The following is a 23,048-nucleotide window of genomic DNA, read 5'->3' as shown; positions in this document are numbered from 1 at the left end:
GTCTTTTATTTTATTATTTAATATGCTGGAAATAGAAATTACATATAATGTTCACATACGTACGTATTATCAGTATGCATAAGTTTATGTTAGTATTATTACACACATTAAAATAAAAAAGAAAGTTTCTCAAATATGAGAATTATTATTACATGCCTTAAAATAGGAAATAAAAAGAGTTTCTCAGATATGAGAATTTATTATTAATATATACATATATATATATATATATATATAAGCTCGATATTGGCTGCTCCTTATTTCTTCAGAAAGCTATCGTTTCTGGCCTTCTTTTCACGGGAAAGGGCTTTTGCAAAGCTGCAAGTATCATTAAAGTAAATAAAAAATAAAAAATAAAAAAATTCAGTACGTAGGTGGTAGAAGAGACAGATATATTACAACGTTACTATATATGTATGTATGTGAGTGTATATATTTATATATATAATTTTAAGTAGATCTATTATTGTGACTATATTTTACTAACGGGGATAAAAAATGCACAACCTGTCCAGGGCTTGCTTGTTGGTCTGATCTCCAAATGGTTCGAGTTTACCAGTATCCAAATTCTTGCGTGAAACAGGTAGAGTCAGCAACTTGTCGCCCACATCCTTCAGATTTTTCAAGTTTTCTTGAGTAGCCAAATCCATTTGACCTTCTTCCTTCGTCAGTTTGTCGTACTATATATTAAATACAACAATTAGGATACATATATATATAAACTCCAGTAAAAGTTTTTTTTTTTTAAATATATATATATATATATACACACTGCTTTTTATATATAATTTTTATCTTATCAGAGAAAATTTCATTCAGGATAACAAACGTATGAAAAAGTTTTCCATGCTTGTTCTTTTAAAGATGCTTGCTTATTGAGAGATAAACTGATATATATATATATATATATATATATATATATATATATATATGTATATGTAAAAGAAAGAAGATAAATCAAAATGAGTTATATCGATAGGAATTGGAATTACGCACATCAATCCGGAGATAGTTATATCCAGAATCATGGGAATCAAAAAGCACAGAGATGTGATAGTCAACCATATCCACACTTGCTTGAGAGAAGCAATCTATAAGAGGACAACCTTGTCCGCCGTGAATTATCCATTGCCAACTTCCCCATTTGGAAGCCTCCCCAGCATCATAGTATCCATCGCTGCTGCATGAACCCGTGCCAAGTGAAAGCACCAGAAAAGGACTGTAGTCCGTGGCCTCAAAGTTTGACAATGCCGGATTTCGCTTGCTAATTTCTTTCACTACTTCAGTGATGGCAACAAAAGTCTGGAACAGTTAATTATTAATTAATTAATATACACATAAATATAAATATATTAATTTAGCTTTTAAATTTAACCCATAAACTGAAGAGAAATGCTATATTAATTTGTTTGTGACCATTAATCATGTTATAGAACATCATTGATCGATAAGACCCACATTTATCGTCATATACAGTAGATTTACTTTTCCATGTTAAATTTTTAATTTCAAAAAAAGTCATATAACAAAATTAAATGAAGTTATGCATAAATTATCAATTGTCATATCAGCAATAATGGATCTAATTAACAAATAAATAAAGTTATAATATATATAATAAAACTAGTAAAATAAAACTGCCAGTATTAAGAAAATTTATTAACAACCGGATTATTAGCAGCCACACCACCATCAACGAGATTGAATTCTTTTCCAGTGTTTTTAAATTTATAGGAAGGAAGGTAAGTTGGGGCCGCAGAGGTTGCAATACAAATATCTGAAAGTTTAGCATCCAAGCTTTGATTATCCTTCACCTGCATGCATGCAAGAGGAAAAATATTAAGTAAATATCGTGTATATATATGTGTATATATATATATATACACACACATAAGAAAAAGAGTCTAATATTTTAGAAAATTAAGCAAATTAAAGATAGATATGCAACCTGATAAGAGGAAAAGATGGTGGGCTGGAGTTTCTTGATATCGAAAGTAGGAATAACGAGGTTTGTCAAGGTTTCATGCAACTTCGTCCCCTTCAAATAATGCTTTATTAGCTCGTGAAGTGTTTTTCCATCATACTTTGGTTGAAATGGATTTTGTAGTGGAAAAAGTCCTCTGTTTTTTTTTTTTTTTTTTTTTTTTAACAAAAAAGTATAATAATTAAAAATTAAACCGATATTGCAAGAGCCAAGACAAGGGCAACATTAGACATTAACGATTGTCAAACAATTATGACAAAAATTACAACTATAAATTATAGTCATGCATGTCGTAAATATAATATGTATAGTAATAGGTATCAAATATTAATAATTTCCCAACCACGTACCGTGGAGGGAAAATGCTTGGGCACTTGTCCATATAAAAGTCTACAATACTTTTGGCGTCAAATAAAGGCCTAGGAGGGTAGTGCTGATCGTCCGGGGCTGCTAACATGGCCGAAACAAGACCACCAGTGCTCGTCCCTGCAATTACGTCAAAGTAATCTGCAAGCCTTGCATTCGGACCATCTATTTCCTGCAATTTATATTACATATTATGTCCAAGTAATTAATATACGTACATTTTTTGTTATATAATTTACTAAATTTATACTTTTTTGTTATTTTGGTAATTTTAGTTCTTTTAACTATATATTAAAAATAAAACATGTGAAAAATCTCGTACGTTTATGTTCACTTATTCCAAATAAACACATGCATGCATGCAAATTGATTGGTTAATTACCTGAAGTTTAGCTTCAAGGTAAGATAAGATAACTGCAGGGATGATTCCTCTAACTCCTCCTCCATCTACACTCAGAATTGTTACGCGAGATCCGTGTACTGGATCCTTAATTCTTAAATCGGTAACTGAGTGTGCGGCCATTGAAGTTGAAATAAAAGGAAAATAAGTGTGGGAGAGTTTCTTTCGAAGATTAATATGTAAATGGAAATATCGGTGAGGATGCTGCTTGAGATCAACTTCTTTATATAGAGAAAGAGTTTTTGGAGCCAACGAACAAGACAAGCTACTATTTCGGTACAGCCACAAGTAGAAGATAGGATATAGCTAGTGAGGAGCACCGCCGGATATAGCTAGTGAGGAGCACCACCTAATTAAATGTTTCTACACTTAAGTCAGAGCCATGCTCTTTGAAAGGCAATTTAATGTTTTTACACTTCCAAGTGATCATGCTATGTGAAAAACGTTTTTTTATGTAACCAGTACATAGTACATGGATATATAATGTTGTGTTACAAGTCATTCATAATCAAACATTTATATAATTTACATGCTTTATTTTGATGTTATACACATGACTATAGATTGCTCTATCAACATTGTTTGTGATAATTGAAAGTTATTCATGATGACATGGTGTACACCAATTCCATATGATACATTCTCTTGCTCGTTGGTCTCCATCCTGAAGAACTTTTATATGCCTATTAAACAAATGATATGGTGAAACAAGTCGTTCACCTTTCAACACATAATAATATTTATGTAGATCCATATGCTTTTTTTTTTTTTTTTCCTAATGAGTCCTATGCTTTATTTTATTATCGTGTGACGCTGTGTATGATTATAAATTATTTAGTTTGTATTGCACATAATGAATGATTGAAATGGATAGGGGTGGCACAATGTAAATGTTACTATTGAGTTAAGTTTTATGTATTAGCAATTTTTTATGACTTAAATCATTAAGTGTATCAATCTCAGTTTACTCTATGTTAAAGCATTAAGAATAAATCTCAATTAGGAATAATAAATGATTTAGAGACCATTATTTATAATTATAAAGTGGTTGGATACACAATTTTTCACACTATATTTTTATGATAGATTCAAATATGGTTTTCATTGGATTTTATTATTTTATTGGGATTTATATTTAGAATATTTTCACTTTGGATTAAAAGAATTTTTATAAATTTTTGGGAGTCAAAATACTAAATTTAAACCATGTTGGAACATTGTTGGAACAATATTCAGACATCGTTGGAATAATGTTGAGTTATCGTTGCAACTATATTTTGACATTGTTCAAACAATTATCTTTTTGTTCAAATAATGACATGCCACATCTCATTTTGACATTGGTGGATCTGTTGTTGTTTGAGCAATGCACTACCATTGTTTGAACGACATCTTAACACTTATCTATTTTGTGATTTAGTACTTACTATTGTTCAAACATTAACTCTAATTGTTCGAACAACATTTTCCAATTTTGTTAAAATCCTATTTTCACTTAGAAAAATTTGGGAAAGAGGCTTCCTAGAACTCCATTGATGACCACATAAAGCTTTTTAGTGGTTTGGAGAGTGAGGAACTTTGTAGGTTAGATCCAAACACTTTCTACTTATTATCTTTATTATAGAATGATCCTTTTCATGTTTTTGTGAGTTCTATTTGTGATTCTAATTGGATTTTTTTGTTTTTCACATTCATACTTAGCGAGAGAAACTCATAGGTTGTTTTCCCTTAGATTCCTTTAGATGTAAATGGTAGGCTGACTGTGCTGTAGCCATATCATAGTCAGCAGCCATGTCATCGCATAGCCACATCATCATACAATCTGGATCAACAAGAGTCTGCTTCAAACAAATCACCTCCAAGTGATAAAAACAAAACTGGTGCAGGATAAATGTTATCAGCAATAAAGCTGATGTAGTTGGTGTAATTATCTGTCATTAGTAATCCTTATTTTGCCTTTTCTTGTAACTAACATATGGTGAAATACTTGTATAAATAATGCTGTAAAAGTCAATATTGAAAGAAAAAAAAAGTGCAGTAAACAGTTAAGTAATACAATATACACAAAGCATGTTTTTTGTTCCTTTCTTGTTTTTTATCATGGTATCAGAGCTTGGAAAATCTCCAAAGCTTAATCTGAATGTAGCTTTGGAAATTGAACCAAGATTAACCATCCAATCTTTTCATCAATGTTCCAGTTTGATATCTTTAAAACTTGATTTTTCAAATTATCTACTATGGAGATCACAAATGCTTCCATTGGTTCGAAGTTTGGGAATTCTACATCATAGTACTGATGCTGAATGTCCATTAGAAGAACTTCATATAGAAACTAGTGGAGGCAGTGGAAGCAGTAAAGTTTGTAACCTAAATTATCAACTATGGATCAACAATGATGGCCTGTTTATAACTTGGTTGCTCGGGACAATGACAGTAGATGTACTTAGCTTCACCTTCGGCCTGGAGACAGCTTTTAATGTTTGGCACGCCATTGAAGAGCAACTGCTGCCAGCTATGAAGGAGAAGGAAATCTACTTAACTGATCATTTGATGGGTTTGAAGAAAGGATCTGTAACCTTAGATGAGTATCTCAAAAACTTTAACTCTATTTGTGATAATTTATCTGCAATTGGAAAACCAGTGAATGACTTGGATAAATGCTTTCATTTATCTAGAGGATTAGGCCATACTTATCAAGATTTTAGGTTGGCTATGTTGTCAAAGCCCCCATATCCTACATACACGCAGTTTGTTCTCTCTTTAAGGTCTCATGAACAGGTTCTAAGTAATTTTTCAGAAAAAAAAAACAGGGCCTGAATCAAGAATATGCATTTGTTGGCCAACGAAGTCATGGAACAGGAAGAGGACGTGGTGGCAGATTCAGTTCCCGTGGATGTGGTTTTGGACTCGTAAGCTTCTCTGTGCCAAATCGTGGAGGTTTCAATCCTACAAACTTTTTTGTCCATCTCGTGGAAGAAGTCACTTTTCAACACAAGGCCGTGGAAGCTATTTTTCCCATAATATATATAGCTTCTGTACCAGTTTCTAATAGCACTCAGACCCTGAAACCCTCTCAATAAGAAGCAGTCATATGTCAAATATGTGGTAGACCCTATCATACTGTTTCCAACTGTTGGAACAGATATGATCCTATAGATGAACTCGGTGAACACCATGAAGCTAATGTTGCCCATAAAGTTCAAGAAGAACCCACATTCTTTGCAGATTCTGGAGCTACATCCCACATGACTAATGACCCATGTACCTTATCAATTTCTAAACCTTACAAGGGATCAGATGTTATAACGGGAGAGCTTTATCAATTTCTGATATTGGAAACACTACATTTAAATCTTGTTAGAAAAATATTTCTTTAAAAAATGTCTTGGTAGTTCCAGAATTGACAAAAAAAATCTACTTTCAGTTAGTAAACTGACTGATGATAATGCTTGTAGTGTGGAATTCACCTCTTTTGGTTTTTTGATTAAGGACCTCAACAATTAAATAATAGCCAAAGGGCGTAGACAAGGTGGACTGTATGCTTTGAATGATGATAGCTACAATCAAGCGTTGGCAGCAATAAAAGGTGGAGGTGGTTCATCTAAAATATGGCATCTCAGATTGGGTCATCCAAACACTCAGTTCTTACAAACCTTAGATAAAAATAAAAATATTTATGCTTCAAGTTGGATAACAAATTCCTCTGTGTGTGAAAGTTGTCAGTTAGGGAAGTAATGTAAACTTCCTTTTGGTACTTCCAATAATCTTTCTACTGCCCCTTTGAATAAGATACATTGTGACCTATGGGGACCTGCTCCTGTTTTATCTACTCAAGGTTTTTAATATTACGTTATTTTTATTGATGATTACAGTAGATTCACTTGGTTTTATCCTTTAAAAAGGAAATTAGATTTCTATGATACTTTTCTCAAATTTTAGAAGATCATTGAAAATCAATTTGATAAAAAAATTAAAATCTTTCAAAGTGATGGTGGCGGTGAATTTCAATCACAGATATTTATATCTCATTGGGATCATTGTGGTATTATTCATCAAATTTCTTGTTCAAGAACACCACAACAAAATGGTGTAGCTGAACGAAAGCATCGTCACCTTGTTGAAACAAGTTTGATTATGATGTTTCATGTTAAAATATCACCTAAATATTGGGTAGATATTTTTTTGACTGCTACATATTTGATAAATAGACTGCCAGCTTCTTCTTTAAAAATGGAAATTCCATATAAAAAATTATATGAACAATTGCCACATTATATGGGTCTTCGTGTTCTGGGCTGCAGATGTTATCCATATCTTAGACAATCGGGAAATAACAAGTTTATGAAGAAAACTTATCCGTGTATTTTTATTGGCTACAGTCCTTCTCACAAAGGGTACAGATGCTTGGATCTAAAGACGAATCGAGTATTTATTTTAAGGCACGTTGTATTTGCTGAAACATTATTTCCTTTCAAAACTAATATTTCTTCTATTTCACAGGAATCTCTTAAACTGACTACTTTCTTTAATGCTGATGAGTGGTATGCCACACCCAAGGACCAAGGCTCACACGACACTCAAATTTTACCCAACAGTTCATATAACAAGAACCAGTCCACAACACCTATATTACCCACCAAATGTTGTGATGAGACAATCCACTTACAACCAGTCTTCCCTTTCTCACCTACCACCTACTGCCCTCCATCCCAACCGGTCCCCACTCAAACACACACCCCCATGTCACCTAACCCCTGCTGCACTACATCACAATCGGTCCTCACTCACTCCCAATCACTTTTTGATGAGGTACCACCCTCACCTACAACACCAAACCCGAGCTCCTCTTCTCGTGACTTCTCACATATGCAACCTCTCATTTCTCTCAAACTCACAGCCTCACATCCCCACAGTCTCCTACAACCATCACAATTCCTCCTAATCCCACTCAAGACATCTCCTCTCAATTATTTCTGGACTTAGATTTCCCACCGTTACCATCTCCTTCCCCTCAATCTCCCATTCAACCTCATCATCCCATGCTCACACGCCATCAGCTCAAACAAAACCCCCACCGTATCATTGAGCTTCATCCTCATAATACCACAAACACTGCTCTTCTCCTTGAAACAACCCCTGTTCCCGTTCCCAAATCAGTCAAGATCGCCCTTACTCTCCCTGAATGGCGCAATGCCATGCTTGAAGAATTATCTGCTCTTTATGCCAATGCCATTTGGGTCTTAGTACCTCAGCCAATGAACGTTAATGTGGTCGGTTCCAAATGGGTCTATCGTGTGAAATACAAAGAAGATGGTTCTTTCGATCGTTATAAAGCATGCTTGGTGGCCAAAGGTTACACGCAAATTGAAGGCCTCGACTATGATGAGACTTTTAGCCTGGTGGTGAAACCCACTTCTATTCAGTTGATCATATCCATCACTCTTTCCTATGGGTGGCCGGTTAAGCAACTTGATGTAAAAAATACCTTTTTGAACGGGTATCTTAAAGAACAGGTTTTCATGGAGCAACCTCATGGATTTGTTGATCGTACCAACCCAGATTATGTGTGCCTTCTCAAAAGATCTCTTTATGGCCTCAAACAAGCTCCTAGAGCTTGGTTTGATCGCCTCTCACAGTGTTTACTTGGCTTGGGTTTCCAGTGTAGTAAAGCTGACTCTTCTTTGTTTATTTTTAAAAATACCTCTGACATCGTTCTTCTCCTCGTCTATGTCGATGATGTTCTCTTGACAGGTTCTAATACTTCTTTACTTGCTGCTTTGGTCACCCGCTTAAACAAAAGGATCTTAGTTCTCTTCGTTATTTTTTGGGTATTGAAGCTTGGCCTTTTTCTAGTGGTTTGTTCTTATCTCAAACCAAATATGCTCATGATCTTCTGCAGCGGGCCACATTGTTAGGCACTACGCCCATGGCCACCCCAATTTCTGTTAAACAAACCTTTCATAGCCATGATCATCTTCCTGTCAATGCAATCGAATATCAAAGCCTGGTGGGAGCACTTCAATATCTCACATTTACACGGCCAGATATTCAGCAAGCTGTTAATCATGTGTGTCAGTGTTTTCAAACCCTCCAACAGCAACATCTTCTGGCCATTAAGCGTATCCTCCGATATGTTTGTGGTACCATGGACTATGGTTTACGTTTCTTAAAACAAAGCTCCAATTGTCTTCAAGGCTGCTCTGACGCGGACTGGGCTGCCCTTTAACTAGACGCAGCACTAGGGGTTTTTGCATTTACTTTGGTGCCAACTTGATCTCTTGGTCCTCCAAAAAATAACCTATTGTTGCTTGTTCAAGTACAGAAGCTGAATATCGAGCCATGGCCTGTGCTACCGCTGAACTCACTTGGATCTCTCACTTGGTGCAAGAAATCGGTATCTCGTATGACAGGCCACTGAAGTTGTATTGTGATAATCTTAGTGCTCTTCATCTCACCATCAATCCGGTCTTTCATAATTGAACCAAACACTTTCAGCTCGACTATCATTTCATTCGGGAGAAGGTCGCCTCTGGAGAAATTACCACCCAGTACCTGCCATCTTCTTCTCAAATTGCAGATATGTTTACAAAACCTCTTCGCCGTTCTCAATTTCTTCATTTTCGCGGCAAACTGGGAGTTCACAAGCTCCCACTCACTAGTTTGAGGGGGGATGATAAGCTGACTGTGCTGCAGCCATGTCATAGTCAGTAGCCATATCATCGCATAGCCACGTCATCATACAATCTGGATCAACAAGAGTCTGCTTCAAACAAATCACCTCCAAATGATAAAAACAAAATTGGTGCAGGATAAATGTTATCAGCGATAAAGCTGGTGTAGTTGGTATAGTTATCTGTCATTAGTAATCCTTATTTTGCCTTTTCTTGTAACTAACGTATTGTGAAATACTTGTATAAATAATGCTGTAAAAGTCAATATTGAAAAAAAAAGGTGCAGTAAACAGTTAACTAATACAGTATACACAAAGCACGTTTTTTGTTCCTTTCTTGTTTTTTATCAGTAAATTCATTTATTGCACCTATGTTGACACTCTTTTAGATTTGTTCAACAAAGCCTTAGAGGATGAGTTCCTTTATTAAGAAAACCATTGTGATAGTAATGGAGCTATACCATTGCAAAGAAGACCATTATGACTATAGTGGAGCTATTCCTTTACTAAGGAGGTCTAGAAGATGGTTGATACAGTATTCATCTTTGCTAGCAACAATCGTTGCAACAAACTGGAAGCTACTCTTTACTACTAGGATATTTAGCAACCCACTATATGAGTGGCTAAAAGTGTTGGGTATCATCCTTTATATTTAGATGGTGTGTGCTTTATAATTTTCTTTTCTTAGTGGATTTTTAGATTAGAAGTGGCAATTGATGATACCCATGATTTTTTCCATCTAGGATTTCCAAATAAAAATTTGTGTGTTCCATTTTTATTCTTTTTGTTATTTATATTTTGCATTAACTATCTTTGTTTATATCTATTGTAGGAGGACTACATTTTCGATTGCTGTTATATATTATATTATAATGTGTGTGGAATCTGAATCTGTGGTTTAAGGGTTCAGAGATATGCTATGAAATAGGCTTGGCTTTTCAATGTTCCTATTGTTATTGAATTACAAAAACGAGAGTAGATTTTGAAAAAGTTTATTCAACCATCCTTCTAGCAATTTTTCCGATTTTTCAATTACGTTGAATACTTTATCCTTATTCTTTCCACAAGCTTTTAATAATATGGCCATAATTGGCAAATAGGTAGTTTCCAAATCCATGACCAAAATAATTAAAAATAAAAAGTACAAAAAAGAGAAAGAAAAAGAAGATAGTATATAAAGGCCCAGTAAAAATTACTCTGCATGTGTGTTTGCCCAGTGTAAATAAATTATAGCTAGTAACATTCTAAGAGCTTGTCTTTTTTTCTTTTTTTCTATTTCTTTTTCTTTTTCTGAAAATCTAATTTTGAAATGAAAATTTGTTGTTTTGTTGATTTAAGCACTAAAAGAAGATTTTTTTTTTTCTTTTCTTGCTTTTTGATGATCAGTAAAGGATAAAAAAGTTAATAGAATATATAATTAATTAATAGTTATTAATAGTCATCAATAACCATTTTCCACAATACAATTAGAGAATAATTTTTTTCTTTAACTATTCATTTATGCTATCTAGATTTCAATATTGTCAATTTCTGTATCAGATGTACAACAATCTACCTTCACCATTGGATATGCTATCAATTTGATCTGGAGAAAATAGAGATGGGCGTTTGGAAATTAAGCAAGAAAATGTGAAAAATGTGATTGTGAGAGAACATTCGTAGTGGGTATAGAAAAGGAGTTTTTTTGTAATTTTGTAGAAAAACGAGTGGAAATAGAAATTCCTACGTATAACAAGAAACTCCACAACATTTATTTCAACCTTGTTTGGTATGGTTTCTGGAAAGCTAAAAGCAATTTAAACCTAAATTGCTTTTGAGAATATTTTGATAATTTTCAAAAAATGATCCTAGAAACCAGAAGCACTTCAAATCAAAATCAGTAAATAGTAGCCTTTTTGAAAAACACTTTTAGAAACCAGAAGAAGTTTTGCCAAACAAATATATATATATATATATATATACACCACAAGAATAAGCCCAAAAACAATTTAATAGCTAGGCCCATAGGTTACAGCCTACTGCTATCCTTTGATTTTTTTTTTTTTTTTTTTTTGAGATTTTGTGGTGGTTTCATGAGAAATACATATTTTTAAATGAGTTCGACCAAATAAAATATTCATTCATGAAAAGCCATTATCATTTTTTAACAGAAATACCTTTATATATATTAAAAAAAAAAAAAAAAAAAAAAAACTCCCATAACATTTGGTGCATCTACATATGCCACAAGAATAAGCCCAAAGACTATTTAATAGCTGGGCCCATTGGTCGCTACCACCTCTTTGGATTTCTTTTTGGATTTTTTGCTGCACTCATGAGAAACACTCATTTTTAAAGGATTAATTTCATTTATACCTTTTAAGATTTATCTCTATTTTAAATTATCTCTAGAGAGGAATTTTTCAATACATATGCGATATTTGCTGAGTTGGTACATATAACCATTTACAAATGCTACATGTATTGTTAGGTATATATCAAAAAAAAAAAAAAAATTCCAAATCAGCATTAGTTTTCTACATAGTTAGTTTCACTTTTTTTATTCTTTGTTTTTCTTTATTCTATAGGCTATACACTTTGTCATGGACTTAGATCATCGTCTTATTATTAATCTTTCAAACCATTAGTTTTCACTTTCTTTCTTCTGTCTTTTTCTTTGTTCAATAGACTACACACTTTATCATGGATGTAGATCATTGTCTCCTCCACCAACAGCTTTTTCTCAACTTTGTGGATGGTTCTCTAATATATCTGCAACAAATCTAATAAATTATGTCATTAAGATAATAAGATAATATTGACTAAGAAATAATGGAAACAAGATTGTTTGTGTTCAGACAGTCATGGGAAATGCATTTTGAACTCCCATCAATGAAAAATCACGGGTTTTGTAAATTTATAATGGGGGTGTTGAGTCTTTGACTATCGTTTGTAGAGCTGTATATTTGGTTGTTAAAGTCAGAACCCCTATATTTCTAACCAAATATTAAAAACTGGTCAAATCTTTTATTGGTCTCTACAAAGAAAAATGGAAATGGAAATTTAAAAAATCCATAAAACTTGTTGGAGGTTAGATCTAAAACTAGACTACTAATGGAGAAGAAAAGTTTAAATTATCTTACAGAAAATGAAAAAAAAAATAGAAGGCGTTAAACTATATAGCTAAAATCGATTTGGATTCTTTAGTATGATATATAATTAATGGTACACATGTTATTATGTGATTGGCTATGGTCACCAGCTCAAATGCTATGTCAATACATTGTGTACTGAATAATTTCTCATCTCCAAAGGTTTAAAACAATTCAAAAACACCAATTACTGCTAATAAATTTTCGTTCATTTTAACGAGAGAAGGGTAAAATGATAATTGAGCATCATTAACAGATTTTTTTTTTTTTTTAACATTACAAATTACCCAAACCTCTATATTCCCTATAATTCAAACCCATACGCTTAAAGTATAGGTAGAGATACTCAATCACTAGAGCTATTCTATTCACTAAGCATCTTTAAAATTTTAAAAAGCTGAAATTATTATGTTATATTTATTGGAAAGCACATAATGTATTATATATAAAAAGATGTATTTTATTTGAATCAATAAAATTAAAGGGAAAAAAATTGGGAACATAACTTTCATCTTCCTCTTCCTTCTCTTCTCCCAAAAATACCTGCAACACCAAAATAACAAAGACACAAATGTTAAAAAAAAAAACTCTGATTTTCTTTACACATTGCGGTGTGGGGTACCAAGCCATGCAACAGAAACCAAGCTCCAAAACCATAGAAGCCGACCTTGAAAAAGCTTTTACCAATCCCATGCCAATGCTGAACAGAACTGCAACATTCCTAAAAACTATGATTGGGCCCTCTCAACTAGTATAGGTAATGGAGTAGGCACCGTGAACCAAGCGGAATTGGGTCGATTGTATATCAACTCGCCATGATTCGTCGAGTGCCTTGCTTCCAACCTCCCAAAACATATTCAAATTTAGTGCCAAGAAGTTTTGTGATTGGAGAAGTTATGTTTATCTTCTTCGATAGCTCCAATGACTCTAGCTCTACCTTTCTCTATTTTAATTCTCAACACAAAAAACCTGGCCCCATTGCATTGTTAACCACCCTTGCAATAGGGAATTCTAGGACCCCATCAGATGTGAAACTCAAAGGTGGGAGGCAAAGCAGCGATGAGAAGGTTTTAAGCAAGTTCGAGGTGTTAAAGGCTGCAATGATTGATTCACAAGAGCCTTAGGCTTAGTAATTGCAGAGAATGGTTGGTGGGATTAGATGTAAAATTTCACTTAGGTTATGTGAGTAAGGTTCTAAAGAGTGGTCTAAATTTTGTTTTAAAATTACCATATGTTGTGTAAATGTATTTGGTTCTCCTCTAAAAGTAAGTTTTTTTTTTTTTTTTTAGTTTGTCTTGCATGGTATTTGGGGTGCGTTTGTTTCCTTTTTTTCTTCTTCTTCTTGTGATGACAATCGACTCCAATTTTCTTCTTTTTCTTGATGGAGTTGTTGTAGAGGGAGATAAAAGTGAAGTTGGGGAGGCTACAGAGAAGGGATGGGAAACTGTTGGCTGATGTTGGTGTTGCGCAGGAGGTCATCGAAGTAACAGAGAAAGAAGAATCTTTTTTTTTTTTTTTTTTTGGGTTTGAATTTAGGGACAAAATTATTGTTTTATTTATAAATTAAAACATATAAAAATAATATATGTATTAATAATTATGAAAAAAATGTTCATTCTTTATTTTAAAGGCATTTAAGTTATATTATCATTCCATAAAGAAGAAGAAAAAATTTGACTGAAGTTAATATTTTAAGAGATATTTATGAAAATCTTTCAAATTTATAAATATAATTTAAAATGAGGATAAACTTAGAAGGTGAAAGTTAAGAGTGGCAATTTAGGTCATGGTAATATGATTCGAAAATGATATGAAGTTAGTAGGTTTTGGTTTATTATAAATGAATTTTCTAATCAATTCGTTTAACAAAATTAATAAACGTATCAATTTCAAGTTAACTAACTTAACTCAAAATTGATCCAAATTAATCCGTTTAACTAAACGTGTCAATTAACATATCAATTTCAAGTTGACCAACTTAACTCTAAATCGACCAAAATTGATCCGTTTAATTAAATGTGTCAACTAATATGTCAATTCAATCCAACATAATTATAATCAGTTTAAATTATAATTTTAATATATTAAATTTATCATTAATAAAATTTTAATTAATATTTTTATTACTAATTACAAACTTATTTAAAATTGTATTATTAATTTTCTTTTATTAATTAAAAAAATAAAGAATAAAAATTATTAAATAATACTTATTTACTTAAATTCAATATGTTTAATACATGGATTTATGGACATCAAAAAATAAAAAATAATATGCGTAAGAGTATTGCAAATGCATAATATTAAAAACATGATTATTAATAAAAAAAAATTATATTAATTTTAGAGAAGTAGTATTGTATATATATATATAATATATATCTATATTTAATTATTATATTCATATATTATATTAGTGTAGCTTTATGACTATAACTATATGGTTTTGTATATATATATTTCAATTTATGATCAATTAATGACTAAATTATTTTTATTTTATATGAAATAATTAATTTAAATAAGTTAATTTATTTAATTGGGTAAATTTCATATAAATGGATAAATTTCGTGTAAATAAGTTAATTTCCTATAAACAAATTAATTTTTTATAAACATAGTAATTTCATATAAATGGATCATGTTAACCAAATTAATCCATTTAATAAATGAGTTATACAGATTGTGTTACATTATCTGTTTATTAAATGAATCATATTCAGGTTAAAAATTTATGACATGATTAGTAAACGGATCGTGTTCAGATTGAATAATTTCGATACGATTAATAAATGGATTGATACAAACATGACACACTGACACGAATTGACATCCTTGATGAAAGGGATATTATTCCTTGCGCCATCATGAAAAGAACACATTTAAATGAGTTCAACCAAATAAAATATTCATTCATAAAAAGCCATTATCATTTATTAATAGATATTCCTTGTATGAAAACAACCTTCCATAGCGTCACTACATCTACATATATCACAAGAACATGGCCAAAAACAATTTAATAGCTAAGCGCCCATCAGTGACAGCTATCTTTAGATTTTTTTTTTTTTGAATTTTGTGGTGTGCTAATGAGAAACACATATTTTTAAAGATAAATCTAGAATGATTAAATTTTTTTATCAAAATTTTGATATTCATGATTTGATATTTTTTAAGTAATTTGTCTTTTCATGAATATAGGACAATATCAATTTAATACCATTAAAAAACTACCCTGTATACTTGGTTACCAAAATTTTGATTAAAAAAAAATTTGATACATATAATATTGCTCCATTTTTAAATAAATTAAACTAAATAAATATTCAAAAAAGCCATTATCATTTTTTAACAAGGGGCAATTAACATATAACCACGAGCACCGCGTAATTTAGGGCAGTAGGATGTGTATCAATTTGTTCCTTAATTAAAAATAAATAAATAATAATTCACCCCTACACCATTTCAAGATTTTTCAAATAACTCCTTAACTTTAACGAATCCTATTGGTCAAAAGAAAAAAAAAATAAAAAAACATTAACAAATCCTGCCACTTAATCAACACGCCAGCCGCTAAGTGGATTGAATTTTTCACTTAGATTTTAATAATAAAAGTCCCTTTGAACTCAATGTTTCACTCCATCGAAATACCTCTGAGAAGATGCAAATGGTGAGTAAACAGAGTGTTTGTTGAACTGACGAGGACTGTAGGACGAATATGGGGATGCAACACCAAAAAAAAAAAAAATCACTTGGTCTCAAAATTGAATTTCGTGAAAACAATGACTTTGCTAATTGCTACAGTCCAAGCAATAAGAAAGAATAATAATAAAAGATAAAAAATAATATGGAAATTGAACGGCCTGCCAGAAAAATAAAATGGAAATTGAACAGCCGACAACTGGCCGGATTCCTAACAGACTCCCACACTAATGTGGGTCACCTATTATATGTACGATGTGTAGATCTGCGACACAAAAAGCCCAAATATAATGTAGGCCCATATGGAAAGGAAACAAAGCCAACATTGGCCTTTCTGAATTAGATCACTGTTCCTATTGTCTAAGGGCCATAGTCAACTATAGGAAGCCCAAAACAAAGGGAATTTTCCCTAACATCACAAAATGTTAGCATTGGACAAACTTTCCCCCAAAGAGAAATTGAGCATTGCTGGAAAAGTCACCCTGAGTCAACTTTGGAAAATAAAATCTATTTAAAAAAAAAAAAAAAGAGCCCACAAACAAAAGATATAGCTCCATCCACGACTACAAGCCCAAACTTTTTTTTTTTTTTAAAATAAAAAAGGAAAGGAAAAGAAAAACTCCCTCATATTGCTTGAAGCATCATTATCAAAATTATTGTTTTTTAAATTAGTATACATCGACAGCGGTGCTTGGAAAAACAAAATTAAATAAATAAAAATGGATGATCTTCTACCAAATTAGTTATAAACTATTGTTACCATTAAAAATTTTTATTATTAATTTATTGATCATTTATCATCATCATCATCTATGCGTACTAGTTTCCATGAAGCAGACCAATGGATGGTACGGTGGGCCGCATCAATCAATTGTTGGATGCCTAACTTTCGAAACTAGGGCAAACAATTCTATGGGAAGGTCGATTGAAATGCAAGAAAAAGCCCATGTGGGACAATTAGTGGCTGACAGATTCTCCAACAACGATCACACTTTTAAATGATAACAACAAATTTAATATTTATATGATTAGGCCCCCCAATCAAAAGTTGGTCTCTCCAAACTTTTTTCCAGTGGGATTCAGTAAATAAATTAATAAGCTTATAATATAAAAATAAAAAACTATTATGATTTTGCTAGCTAACGTAAATTTTCATGTAAATTTTTATGAAGTACATGAAAATAATGAATTCCTTTATTATAAAATCTTTTTGTCTAACGAATTCCTTAAAATTAAAGATAGCATGTTCCGCTTTTATTTTATTACAATTAATGGAAATGGAATTCCAATTCGTCGAATTGATAATGGACCACGCTGACTTAGTGACTGCTATGTGGCTTCGCTACGCTAAACATGGTTAGGCCCATTGGGCTTTTCTGAGATTAGAAGTGTACAGAAAAGAACCTTCCGAGAAATTTGTTTTTTTTGGTGAATAAAAGAAGCTTTCGAGGTAGTATTTACTATTTTACGTGCATTACATGGTCTTATTTCACTCACTCTTTGTTATGGCTTTGGCTAATTTGCGGATATAATAAATTGACTGATGGCTTTTGTCGATTACAATGTTTGTTCCGTTTCCAGTGTAACTTTTATTTTGGCTGAGGGGCTGCTTTCCTTTTCCTTTTCCTTTTCCTTTTTTTGTCTGATACTTGTAAGTAATATATATATATATACATATATATATATATATAATCATATTTAAATAAAATTTTTAATATGAGTATTAATTTTTTTTTTCACTTAATGATCACATGAAAAATTGATATTTAAAATTATATTTATTAATTATCAACTTCTAATAAAATTTATTTTTTAAATAATATTTTAGTATACTATTAAATTTAAATTTGATTATTTTTTAATTTTAAATTTTAATTTTAATATGATTTAGTAGTCAATAGAAAAAAAAACTAATATTAATACTATCAAATTATACCAATAAGAGTCTGACTATATGTATATATACATTTTTTGTGAATAACTTCCAAATAATATTCAATTCTTGGGTTCTTTATATATAATTTGATTTTCTTATAAAATTTGTAAAAACTGAATATTGATTTGTCATTCACATTAGATTAGATTTGGAAGCTGAATACTCACACGACCAGTATATTATATATGGATTAATTGCTCTTTTTCTTTTAATTTTTTATAAACATTGATTAATTGCTTATTGAATAATCCTTATGTTGTTCGATATACAATAACAAGAATATAGCAGATGTATAAACATAAAAACCCATTGATTAATTAGTATTTTAGCGAAACGAGTTTGAATCTCCTATCCCAATATCCAAAAGAAAAAAATATGTATATGTATATCTTAGCTTGTGGTGAAAAATGCTAAATGTGTGTAAATATAATCGATGTTAAATTCTCTTGAAAATATATTCTCCATCACCAAATCGTAGGAGTTGAGACCATATTTTAAAAAAATTTAAGTAAATGAAAAACGTGAATAGTCATTACATTTATATTATTTCTCTAACAGTGAGTAATCCTTTAACAATATGACTCGCTGGAGATTGCAAAGCTTGATTCCAATTATTCCCTCCATCATCATCATAATCACAAGCAGCAAAAATTCTTTTATAGCAGAGGTATCAAAAAGGAGAAGCCAAGTCATTATGTGTAGATTCTTTCTTGTTTCTATATTGGACCGATCCAAAAGAGAATCCAATAGAGGCAAGCAGAGACAATAATTGTGCTTGTACAGCTTTCTGCACCAGCACCATCGCTTCTCCTCTCCCAGCCTACACCAGTCATTGAAAACCTGCAAAGTAAAGGTTCTCACGTAAGATTGTATGTAACTGATAAGGGTATATTTTGGCAATGTAATTGTTAACAACTTATCTAAATCTCCTCCACCAATCAATTAAACCATCGTTCTGTCCCTGGCGAATAACTATCTTCTGGCCTCCCAGTTCTGTATCCTCTCTGTGAAAGTTGTAAATGAAGTAGTCTATCGACTTAATCAAATTATAAATTATTGAAGATAAAGGCACATGTATCATTGTATGTCCACACATACAATGTCCACACATACGTCCTTAATAATAATACATATAATATGTCTTCTATTTTATTATTCAATATGCTGGATATCGAAATTACATATATAATACGTACGTAGTTATTATTAATGTTCACATACTTATTACCAGTATGCATAAGTTTATATTAGTATTATTACACACATTAAAATAAAAAAGAAAGTTTCTCAAATATGAGAATTATTATTACATGCCTTAAAATAGAAAAATAAAAGAAGTTTCTCAGATATGAGAATTTATTATTAATATATATATATATATATTATAAGCTCGATATTGGCTCCTTATTTCTTCAGCAAGCTGTCGCTTCTGCGCTTCTTTTCATTGGAAAGGGCTCTTGCAAAGCTGCGAGTATCAGAAAAGGGCAAAAAAAAAAATCAGTACGTAGGTGGTAGAAGAGACAGATATATTACAACATTACTATATGTGTATTTATGTGCGTGTATATATATGTATATATAATTTTAAGTAGGTCTATTATTATGACTATATTTTATTTTACTAATGGCGATAAAAAATGCATAACCTGTCCAGGGCTTGCTGGTTGGTCTGATCTCCAGTTGGTTCAAGTTTACCAGTATCAAAATTCTTGCGTGAAACAGGTAGAGTCAGCAACTTGTTGCCCACGTCCTTCAGATTTTTCAAGTTTTCTTGAGTAGCCAAATCCATGCTACCTTCTTCCTTCGTCAGTTTATCGTACTATATATTATATAAATAATTAGGATATATATATATATATAAACTCCAGTAAAAATTTTTTTTTTTTTCCTAAATATATATACCACTTTTTATATATAATTTTTCCCTTATCAGAGAAAATTTCGTTCAGGACAACGAACATATAAAAAAGTTTTTCATGTCTATTCTTTTAAAGATACTTATTTATTGAGAGATAAACTGATATATATATATATATATATATATATAATACTAATAAAAGAAAAAAGAAAAAGCAAAATGAGTTATATCGATCGGAATCGGAGTTACTCACGTCAATCCGGAGATAGTTATCTCCAGAATAATCATGGGGCTTAAAAAGCACGGAGATGTGATAGTCAATCATATCCACACTTGCTTGAGAGAAGCATTCTGTAAGAGGAGAACCATGACCGCCGTCTAAGAACCAATGCAAAATCCCCCACTTGGAAGCCTCCCCAGCATCATAGTATCCATCGCTGCTGCTTGAACCCGTGCCAAGTGAAAGCACTAGAAAAGGACCGTAGTCCTTGGCATCAAAGTTTGACAATGCTGGATTTCCCTCGCTAATTTGTTTCACTACTTCAGTGATGGCAACAAAAGTCTGGAACAGTTAATTATTAATTAATTAATATACTTATAAATAAATATATTAATTTGGGTTTTAAATTTATCAAAAAAAAAAAATGTTATATCAATTTGTTTGTTATCGTTAATCATGTTAATGAACATTGTTGATTGATAATATCTACGGTTATCTTCATATTAGATTTTTACTTTTAACAAAATTAAATCGAGTCATAAATAAATTATCAATTGTTATATCAGCAATAAAAAAATCTAAACAAATAAATAAAGCTCATATATATGTAATAAATTTAGTAACTAAATTAAAACTGACAATATTAAGAAAAATTTATTAACGACCGGATTATTAGCAGCCACACCACCATCGACGAGATTGAATTCTTTTCCAGCGTTTTTAAATTTATAGGAAGGAAAGTAAATTGGGGCCGCAGAGGTTGCAATACAAATGTCTGAAAGTTTAGCATCCAAGCTTTGATTATCCTTCACCTGCACGCATGCAAGGAAAATATTAAGTAAATATCGTGTGTGTATATATATATATATATATATGTACCAGAGAGCGTTTAATATTTTAGAAAATTAAGCAAATTAAAGATAGACATGCGACCTGATAAGAGGAAAAGAGGGTGGGCTGGAGTTTCTTGATATCGAAAGTAGGAATAACCAGGTTTGTCAAAGTTTCATGTAACTTTTTCCCCTTCAAATAATGCTTTATTATCTCGTGAAGTGTCTTTCCATCATACTTTGGTCCATGTAGAGCTGCCAAAATGGCCAGAAGTCCTCCGTGTCTTTTTTTTTTTTTTTTTTAAATTAAACAATAGAATAATAATTAAAAATTAAACCGATATTGCAAGACCCAAGATAATGGCAATATAAGACATTAACGATTTTCATACAATTATGAGAATAATTACAATTATAAATTATAGTCATGCATGCCGTAAATATAATATATATAGTCATAATAGGTGTCAAATATTAATTAATAATTTCCCAACGACGTACTGCGGAGAGAAAATGTTAGGGCAGTGTTTCTCATAAAACTCTATTATACTTTTGGCATCAAATAAAGGCCTCGGAGGGTATTGATCGTCCGGTGCTGCTAACATGGCCGAAATAAGACCGCCAGTACTCGTCCCCGCAATTACGTCGAAGTAATCTGCAAGCCTTGCATTCGGACCGTCTATTTCCTGCAATTTTTTTATTACATATTATGTCCAAGTAATTAATATACGTACATTTTTTGTTATATAATTTACGTAAATTAATATTTTTTTGTTATTTTGGTAAGTTTAGTTCTCATATTAAAAATGATACATATATAAAAATCTCGAACGTATATGTACATTTTTCCAAATAAACACATGCATGCATGCATGCATGCAAATTGATCGGTTAATTACCTGAAGTTTAGCTTCAAGGTAGGATAAGATAACTGCAGGGATGATTCCTCTAACTCCTCCTCCATCTATACTAAGAATTGTTATGCGAGATCCATATCCTGGTTCCTTAATTCTTAAATCTGAGATCGCCTCCATTGAGATTGAAGTTGAAATAAAAGAAAAATATGTCAGTGGCGATACTGGTGTGGATGCTATATGTGATCATTTCTTTATATAGAGAAAGAGTTTTGGAGCCAATTAAGGAACAAGACAAGCTACTGTTTACTGCTATACGTTGGTCATTAATTATATATGTCTCTGTGATTTCAAAATCTTCCCTACCTTGAGGTACAGTCACAGGTAGAAGATGGGTTATAGGTGAAGAGCACCGCCTAATTAAATGTTCCTATACTTAATTCAAGGCCATGCTCTTTGAAAAACAATTGAATGTTTTCACACTTTGAAGCGATCAAGCTTTATGAAAAACGTTTTTTTATGCAATTGGTACATAGATAATATGATATTATAAATTATTCATAATTAAATACTTAACAATTATTTTATATAATTTATATGCTTTATTTTAATATTATACACATAAATATAGATTGCTTTGTTTACAATATTGTTTGTGATAGTTAAAAGTGATTCAAGATGATGCGATGTACACCCATTGCATGTAATACATTCTGTTGCTCTTTGGTCTTTATCTTGAAAAACTTTTATATGCCTATACATGAGTAATATACTAAATATGGAGTAAAAAGCCTCCCCCCATCAAACAGAAAATAATATATTTATATAAGATCCATAAAATTTATTTTATTTTTATATAACATTGTATATAATTATAAATTATTAAATTTACTTTGTGCATGATGGTTGAAATCGAAATGGGTGATTATAGCATAAACATTACATATAATATTTTCCTTTATCCTTATAGGTCTTGCACTTGGATTTATCCAGAGTAAATAAATAAGCTAGTAACATTCTAAGTACTTATCTTTTTTTATTTTTTGAAAATCTGATTTAAAATGAAAAATTGTTGTTTTATTGATTTAAACAATAAA

At 31.5% G+C, this 23,048-nt stretch overlaps 2 protein-coding genes across 2 annotated transcripts; both read right to left on the bottom strand.

Moving 5' to 3' along the window:
• Positions 1-257: 257 nt before the first annotated feature.
• Positions 258-5,716, bottom strand: LOC125420591 (patatin-like protein 3). Its single transcript, XM_048467224.1, has 9 exons — positions 5,701-5,716; positions 5,162-5,168; positions 2,733-2,844; positions 2,335-2,522; positions 1,949-2,120; positions 1,668-1,814; positions 997-1,302; positions 508-680; positions 258-318 (listed from the first exon to the last, which is right to left on the bottom strand). Exons 1-9 carry the CDS (start codon positions 5,714-5,716, stop codon positions 258-260), a joined length of 1,182 nt encoding a protein of 393 aa, XP_048323181.1.
• Positions 5,717-19,294: 13,578 nt separating this feature from the next.
• On the bottom strand, positions 19,295-22,217 carry LOC125420592 (patatin-like protein 1). The gene is made up of 7 exons (XM_060818785.1): positions 21,997-22,217; positions 21,599-21,783; positions 21,201-21,381; positions 20,933-21,079; positions 20,301-20,609; positions 19,836-20,008; positions 19,295-19,654 (listed from the first exon to the last, which is right to left on the bottom strand). The coding sequence occupies exons 1-7, from the start codon at positions 22,129-22,131 to the stop codon at positions 19,594-19,596; spliced, it is 1,191 nt and encodes a 396-aa protein (XP_060674768.1). The 5' UTR covers positions 22,132-22,217; the 3' UTR covers positions 19,295-19,593.
• Positions 22,218-23,048: the final 831 nt, after the last annotated feature.

Source organism: Ziziphus jujuba, chromosome 7 (assembly GCF_031755915.1).
Source record: "Ziziphus jujuba cultivar Dongzao chromosome 7, ASM3175591v1".
Classification (NCBI taxonomy): domain Eukaryota; kingdom Viridiplantae; phylum Streptophyta; class Magnoliopsida; order Rosales; family Rhamnaceae; genus Ziziphus; species Ziziphus jujuba.
The sequence above is the reverse complement of the archived record's forward strand: the minus strand, read 5'-3'. Positions and strand labels throughout refer to the sequence as shown.